Source organism: Hippocampus comes, unplaced genomic scaffold (assembly GCF_001891065.2).
Source record: "Hippocampus comes isolate QL1 unplaced genomic scaffold, H_comes_QL1_v1.1 scaffold113, whole genome shotgun sequence".
NCBI classification, from domain to species: Eukaryota; Metazoa; Chordata; class Actinopteri; order Syngnathiformes; family Syngnathidae; genus Hippocampus; species Hippocampus comes.
Window position 1 is genome coordinate 1353406 of NW_017806160.1, and position 8471 is coordinate 1361876.

General features: G+C 43.5%; 1 protein-coding gene across 1 annotated transcript in view; it reads left to right on the forward strand.

Annotated features, from left to right (window-relative positions):
• Positions 1–7186, forward strand: part of LOC109531368 (rho-related GTP-binding protein RhoA-D-like) — a 12169-nt gene extending 4983 nt beyond the window's left edge. The window contains exons 2-5 of the mRNA XM_019895637.1: positions 2127–2282; positions 3779–3899; positions 6221–6351; positions 6438–7186. Of these exons, the coding sequence (XP_019751196.1) occupies positions 2127–2282; positions 3779–3899; positions 6221–6351; positions 6438–6611 (582 nt within the window). The 3' untranslated portion in view covers positions 6612–7186. The remainder of the gene's footprint in view (positions 1–2126; positions 2283–3778; positions 3900–6220; positions 6352–6437) is intronic.
• The last annotated feature ends 1285 nt before the right edge of the window (positions 7187–8471 follow it).

Below are 8471 nucleotides of genomic sequence, written 5' to 3' on the forward strand. Positions count from 1 at the left end.
TATATATATATATATATATATATATGTGTGTGTGTGTTACAAAATGATGTAATAAAAAACAAAATGCTTTTAAAATTAGAGAAAATTAAAAAAACACAAATTGCGTTAACTCATATTAGCGAAATGGTCCCTCATTTTTGTCTTTGTCAATATCATGCATGAGCGTTTGCCATTTATTTTAAATGTATTGATTTTGATATTGCTAAACAAGAAGGAAGGTCAGAAAGTTGTTTGCGAATTGTTGCTTACATCATACAATAGTAGAAGCCTGTTTTTTTTGTTTTTGTTTTTTTAATCTTCACACCCAATGTGTGTGTGTGTGTGTGTGTGTGTGTGCGCGTGTGCGTGTAAAACTAATAAAAACTAAAACGAAACATTAAATAAAAACTAACCAACCTGTTGTAAAAGCAAAATAAAACTGAATTTAAAAAAACAAAAATCACAACAAAATAACAATGAAAAATACAAAACTATGATCTCCCTGATCAAGGGGGAGATATTTTTTTATCTTAATGTTGATGTATTCCAAAGAAGGTATAACAGTGTAAATAAATGTCTTGAAGCAAATAGTGGCTCTTGACTGAAGTTGACATCCACTGACGGCAACATGTCAGTTCCTGGCTCGCTGCTCGTTCTTCTGGCAGCACATTTCCCATGCGCGCGGTCTACTTGTTTCAGTGACATCCACCCTTAGAACAGCATCGTCAAACTGCACACAGATGCCAGTCCACCTCATGTGCTCCACCATGCAGTATTTTCCTCCTCTTCAGGAAAGTAGAATGTGCTTGTGTGTTTTCAATGGGCGAACCAAATGTTGAGCAAGTCCAGCATGTGTCATGGGGGATTGTCTTCGGTGCTTATCAGAGGAGGTTTCTTGGCTCAGTGCTGCAATAGCTGATGTCAGACTCGTCTCAAGAACTTTGGAGTCACCGCCAGTGTCCTGCTGAAAACGGAACATAGCTTGAAGAGCTCACAAGAAAATGCTGGGATGAGACTCACCGACTTACTGCTTCTCTGACTCTACTTGACGAGCAATTGAAAATGTGTGTCAGTCGTGGAGATGAGTAAGAATTCTCTGGGAGTGTTTCCTGTTTGAAGCTGCAGGACATTGTGGAAAGCGAGACCGGCTGTCACAAGTAAGGAGCGCACATTAGCAAGGTTGCGAGGAAAGCTGAGACCACACGTAAAGTGGTAAGGTTCCCGAGGTGGAGCAAACTTGGGCCAACAGAAATGACCCGAGCAGCAAAGAGCGGATGTGACGTCAGAGGAAAAAAAAGGCAAAAAAAAACCCCCAAACAGATCCGTTTGAAATAAATGCTTCCAGTGCTGTCAGCTGCTGGGGCATGCATGACTCGAGGGGTTTCTGGCCATTTCAAGTGCAGTCAAATGCTGAATGAAACAAACCGTCACCTCTCCCGCGTCTTGTTTTGAATGTTGGATGGACTTCCGCCGCTGAAGAGTGGCGTTGCTCACTAAGAATAGATTGCCGCCGGGCCGCGGTCGAGGGCGCCCCGTCCACTCATTTCTTTTGTGCAGAAAGAAAGTGGCTTTGGCTTGCCAGGCTAGGCACTCGTCGGCATTTGATTCTCATATTAAAACTAAAGTTTGGTGTTTAAGGTCATTTGTAATCCCCAATTATTGCGACATGTCCACTTGAAGAGAAGAGCCCCAAAATTAGACACGATTTAGACGGGAAGTCATTAAAACTGAAGATGGAGAAGGCAAGCAGAGCAGTGATGTGAACCTATCATTCAAGTGTCTGTTCGTCAGGCTACTTCCGACAGGGAACTGTTGGGAACTTGCAACTGCTTTTCTGTGGTCAACGTGTAGTGTCCGTACAACGATTAGCTGCAACATGAGGCCAGGTTTTAGTTGTATAATGGGCCAAAAAATTCTTGTTTGCTTAATTTTTAAGAAAAAAAAGCATAAGACATTTCTTCAGGACTTGGAGCCTCCAAGTGGAGGTACTCATGCACGTGTGATATTGACAGTGGCAGACGTGTCCGTGTTCTTTTCCCAGATGCAACCCAGGAAGCGGGTGGCGGGCAGCTGTTCCGCTCTGACTGACTTCTTTGGGCATTTTTTTATTTTGGAGCTCCGCTAAGCAAATTGTCTTGCACTTGCAGATGGCAGCCATCAGGAAGAAGTTGGTGATTGTGGGAGACGGCGCGTGCGGCAAGACCTGTCTGCTCATCGTCTTCAGTAAGGACCAGTTCCCGGAGGTCTATGTGCCCACAGTCTTTGAGAACTACATCGCCGACATTGAAGTGGATTGCAAACAGGTACATCGCGTGCGCACGTCGGGAACAAATGTGTAATCTGAAAAAGCGCTTGGTACTTTTTATTTGCAACTGTGCAGCTGAACTGCAGCTAACAACAGGAAATGGATCATGGCACCTTCCTGTGCAGGCGTGGAAATCCCCACCCGCCACCCTTTGTACAAAATGACTCATGTCCTCTTTCCTGTTCTTGCTTCCCGCTCCTCAAAATCAGGCACCTCGGATGTGAACGAAGCTGCTCACATTGAAAGACAAGTATGACCTTGGAAAGCCGTAGCTGCCTCCTGCCTGGTGTCACTTGCGTCAAATGACTAGTTTTATCATTGGCAAAGCGATGGGCAGACCTAAAATGAGTGCACAGCGTCCAAAGTGCTGAAAAGCAGGACGCAGCTTGGGAAAAGGCCATATGATAACTGGACAACAGTTGCCGCTGCCTGCCTACGTGTGTTAAGCTTCAATTTGAATTGAGATTCAATTTCAAATAAGACCAACCAGTGCAGGCAGGTCCGTGATTTTGTGTCTGTGGGAATTATACCCCTCCCCTTTTTTTTCTTCAATTACATTGAAAATGGTGTCACAAGATAAGTGAGGTCTTTTAATCAACTTAAGACGACTGCCAATCGTCCGGGAATCTGTGAAGTTGTTTTGAGTAACGGTGTTACTTTTATATTTGACTTGGTTTGAGTGGATCCCACTCGAAACATGAAGCAAAAAGTAGGCATTTGTGGCGATGGCAGCAATTCATCCACGAAGATGGTTGATATGTTACGCGCGGCAATGACGGGAGTAGACGTCTCCATGAAATGAGATCAAGGAGCGTCCTCTCATCCGCCCAAAATCTTTCTCTCGCCTCCCACTTCGTCCCTCTGTCGTTCTGAATTGAGGCACCACACGCGGGACCGTCATTTACTTATGTCAACCCGTGACTTTTTTTTTCTGTGTGTCACTTGACATTGTGCTTCGTGCTCATGCCGGACGCGTTACGCTCACATGAGAAGTGGCTTTTGTTTTTGTAATGTGAACAAGTTCATAAGAAGATCGGAGCCAGACATTGTGCTGTGCAGCGGAGCCTTTGACTGATCCTTCCATACTCAAAGCATGTTGTGTCCTCTGACAAGTACCCAATCTACCGAAAGTGCACTATTGATTGACCAGAAGTTTTCCTCCCCTTTTCCATTCATCAACAGTAGAAACATGGGTTGTCTTTTGGCCAAAATCATCTGTTTCTGAACAGTGAACACAGAAGGTGAGCTTTTTGTGAAAACTGTGCAGCAGACAAATTATTTTTATGTATGTATTTATTTTGCTGTTGTGAGACCACAAATTATAAAGCAACAAAAACAATGCCGACAAAGAGCTTTTGATGGCAAAATAATCATTTATTTACTCAAACAGGCCGTGAGCAACACTTGCTCACTCACTGCTTGGAGTGTTTTTGGAGTCTTCCCCCGAACCCATATTTGAAATGTGCTGACCTGTTTTGTGCCCCCTTTCGGCAGGTGGAACTAGCGCTGTGGGACACGGCAGGCCAGGAGGACTACGACAGATTGAGGCCTCTCTCCTACCCCGACACAGACGTTATCCTCATGTGCTTCTCGATTGACAGCCCCGACAGTCTTGGTAAGTCGAGTCAAGAGTGCGCTTGATGACGAGATAGGCCGCTCTGTCAGCATGCTGCTGGCATTTGGCAATGTTTGCGTCAAATGTGCTTGGACTTTATTCATCCCGTGAGAGAAACACCATCGTCACAGCAGCAATACTCCCAAAATACACCCACAACTCCTCTTAAGAATTGCTGTACAAGCAAAGACAGAGAGCAGCATTAAGGGGGAATTCAGAGAAATCTCATTCTAATCGAAAAGCTGGAAACAAGATGAAACTGTTGCCTGTTGGCACATGCTCAGCAATGTTCCCTCTAAGCTGCGCAACTGCGCACCGGTCGCACACTCTTAGCGCACAAGAAGACCTATCCAGCGCAGTGAACACACTGCAAATGAATTCGATGTGTCTTAACTTTTTTTTCTGTGTCAATTTGCTGTGTAATTCAGTGAGTGACAGGTGTCCAGCCAATCGTACGATACGATGCAATGACGCCATGCAGGCAATCACGGCACTGATAGTACTTGCGCATGTGTTCTCCTCATACACGCTACATAACAATAACAGTGCGGCGGAGATAAGTGACGCTAATGCTAACCCTTTATCATGGCGAAATGAGCCGGGCAGTGACTGTGATACCGTGACTCCCCAAACCAAAATAAAAATGAACTGCGGTTCTTTTAAGTTGGAATGGCTGTCGGAGTATGTGCAAAGAAAAGAACAAGCGGTGAACCTGGGTGAGATCTTTTCTTTTTCAAGTGAGAAAGGTCTGTCTGCGCTGCAAAACACGCAGCAAAGCTAAAGTGGTAAGCAAATTTTCCGATGGAAAAATACGGACTAAATGGAAGCTGGACGACCTCAAGCGACACATTCAGCAGAATGAACGGATTCGTACATTATTGGAGAGAGCGCAAACGATCGGGAGAAAAAGAATCGGCTGTCCCACAGAAAAAAAATCTGACCCTGTGCAAGTTAAAGTTCTCATTGACAATATATGACTTGCCATTAAAATGAATGCATTAATTGCTGTTATAATTTGTTTCTTTTAATAAGCCATGAGAATTTCTATGATCCCAGGTGTGATACTGGTGCGTGGCCACAGCGAGCACTTCTGATGTTGCTCACAGTGGTCCTCGTGTCCTCAGGGAGATTGTCTGTTTGCCCAGAGAAATGAAAAATTAGAGGGAACATTGATGCTCAGTAGTAAACACCCCCCGCCATTTCCCTCTTTTATTTATTTATTTATTTAGTCGCATGTTATGAATAACAAGCATGTCTGTGTGTTCTTTCCCACGCCAGTGTTGGTATTCCTTCTCTCAGCACTTGAGCTGAAGGCCAGTGACCTCTCTGTTTAGATTTGCATAGACCACAGGCAGCAGGAAACGTCAACGTTATCCTTTTAAGGGAAAATGCCGCCATTGTGTGCACTACCTTCTGCAGCACTCCCCAGTTTTGATGCCTTCACTGTCATTTTCCAAATGCATCTTCACCAAATGTTGGAAATGGAAGCAAGGAATTGGGTCCTTTTTGGGCACATGTTTTCGTCTAATATTAAACATCAGCCGTAGCAATAAAATGTATCTTATGTCGGACTTCTGGTAATACCGCTTAAATGCACGTAGATTTCTTTTTCTGGCAAGTTGCCTGTCTTATTTAATTGGTTTTGTTCAGTCTCTTTGTCCTTCCTGGTACCAAAGTTGGAGGGACCGTGACCAGTAGGAGACCAGCATAATTTTGAGAAAACTCAATTCCCTAAAAAAAAAAAAAAAAGACTTCAAGCTATTAGTTTACTGTCAATCAAAATATTGCACGTTGTGTAATTTAAAGCAATCACATAGCGTTGCCTTCGGAATGTCCGCTAGCTTAATAACACAGTGCGAAAACTCAACAGACAGGCTAACAAACGTATTCAGGAGTCACAGTATTCTAACCCTTTAAGGAACAGACATAAACACAGATGGAAGATATATCAAGATACATCCTATCATCGGCCACATAGCACAATTATGCTGAATGTAGTCATAAAAAGCACATTAAAATCAATACTGAATATTTCTGGGTCGTGAATTTTAGTGTTCGTTTTTTTTTTTTTACAGAGACCGATGTTATCAGTGTCCCAGTCAAGTGTCTCTTTCAGGGTAGAAAAGAAAAACTGGTTCTGGTTAATCATGAACGATATGTTTTATCCTTGGCTTCAGCTTCCTGAGTCGCTCAGTTATCTATTTCTGCACCCTGCCGGTCAAGGTATGCGCAGAAGGAGCACAGTGTGAGGCACTTGTCATTTCTTGAAAGTTCATTTGAGATGTCAAGGCAGCACTATATTTTATTTTTCCTTCTCATAGAAAACATTCCAGAGAAATGGACACCTGAAGTGAAACACTTTTGTCCCAACGTCCCCATCATCCTGGTAGGCAACAAAAAGGACCTCAGGAACGACGAGAACACGCGCAGAGAGCTGGCCAAGATGAAACAGGTAAGGCCGACCCAGTCGCAAACGCTCTGACATAAGTGCCGCCGGCCGCTCAATTTTTACTTTCTACGTGACGGTAACACCTGCAGGAGCCGGTCAAATCTGACGAAGGCAGAGACATGGCCAACCGCATCAGCGCTTTCGGCTACCTGGAGTGCTCGGCCAAGACCAAGGACGGCGTGCGGGAGGTGTTCGAGATGGCCACCCGGGCCGCCCTGCAGGTGCGGAAGCGCAAGAAGAAGAACGGCTGCCAGCTCCTGTGAGGAGGTTAGGGGTGGGGCAGCTGGCTTGCCAAACGCCAGTTGACCAAGGGCTCAAGGGATGTGGAGAACCCTTCACTCGGTGGTGTCTGTGGACCTTGCAGATACGCCACTGGCCAGCATCAAAGACTGACACACCTGTAACAGCAAAAACCCATCACCATTGTAGGACTTTTCCTCTGCTTCTCACCACTTTTCTTTTTCTCTTCAATCTTTTGATGCCACGGACCCACAACTCCTCCTCCCAAATGTTTGTATTTATGTGCAATTACTTAACAAATATATCACATCTGCAATAAGTTGCTTTCTGTCTAATTTGTGCTGAATTGAGTCCAGCTTCTCCTGTCTGTTTGCATCACAACCCAGATGTCATAATTCACTGTTCCCAAATCTTTTCCAGTGTCTCTTTAGTGAGCTTTTCTCTATTGTGAGCTATAGCATGTGCAGGTATTGATAACAGCTCACGGATTGGACACGATCCATCTTTAGAATATGGCCTGACAAAATCAATATTGATCTAACATGTCACTGTGTACCATTTTACAACTGCACAACACATGAAAGGGCTGTCCAAGTCATTTTTGTGGTGGTCCGGCTCATTGAGCCGTTATGATGATGAAACCAAGTACAATGTTTCGTCTCATATGTTGCCTATACACAAAGTGATCGCTTACTGGTTTTGAAATCAGAAGTGAAGAATAGTTGTTGAATTGTTTAACTTACTGTAAAAAAAAAAGGTAACAAACAAATCTTGCAAAAGCTTAACATTACTACTCATGAGTTTTTAGCCAAGAGCCATGGAAGTGGACATGATTTGATTTCATGGACCAGATGTGGCCCCCTGGTCTTTGAGTTTGACACCTGTGACATATACAGCACACAACTCTTAATTTCACCCAGTTAACAGTCCACTCACGAATTCCGCGTTTTTTTTTGTTTTGTTTGTTTTTTTTACCTCAATTTATTTCATGACAAACCTCAGCATGAGTAAAAACATCTTTATTTGACGTGAGAAACATTTATCAGATTCCGCTTATCCGCAGGACCATCGGGAAAAGTCCTGACCGAGTCTCTGTTCAATGGGTCGAGGCTCCCCTATCACCCTTGTCCGCACCAACGCAGTAGCGCAAGGAGACGTTCTTTAAACCGGTGTCGAGATGAATTCGCCTACGTTTACTAACTGCCTTTAGGTTTATGGAGCCAATCCAATCGTTTATCCATCCTCAATGAGTAACCACACTGAATTAAGAATTGATAATACGACAACTCCATTTTTACACAGGGTTCCCACAGGTCCTTAAAGTTCATAAAAATCGTAAAATGGTGTTCTTAATTGTCCTTAATTTTCAGGGAACGCTTCTAAAATCAATAAAAATCCTTAAAAATTAACCTGTCATGTTGATTTCATTTGTGTATGTCATTTTCCCCACCCTTCCAATTAATAGTTTTGTCGGAAAATGCGCCTGGAGCCCTTCCCCTCAAACCCCGCTGTCGGGCTACATGCCTTCCTGGTTCCCGCTCTGCTTTTCCCGCCGTTTCCAATCAGTTCCGATGATGATCACGTGATCACTTCGGGTCATTTAGGGCCAATTTGACATACAGTATGTCAAATAAAGGGTTAGCTGATTGCCCCCAAAAATAAGATGTGCCCTTCCTTTGGCAGATTTATTAAAATAGCAATAGTTCAGGTAATATTAATCAACCAACTGTCGATTCAGCTAGATGGAGAATGCATTCAATGATCATGAAATTCCCAGAATCATTGCATTAAAGAAAACAGTCATATGATCTTAACACCGATTGTAATCACTGAAATAATTGAAAGCATAGAAAATGGTAAAAAGGGATTAAATGGGATTAAAT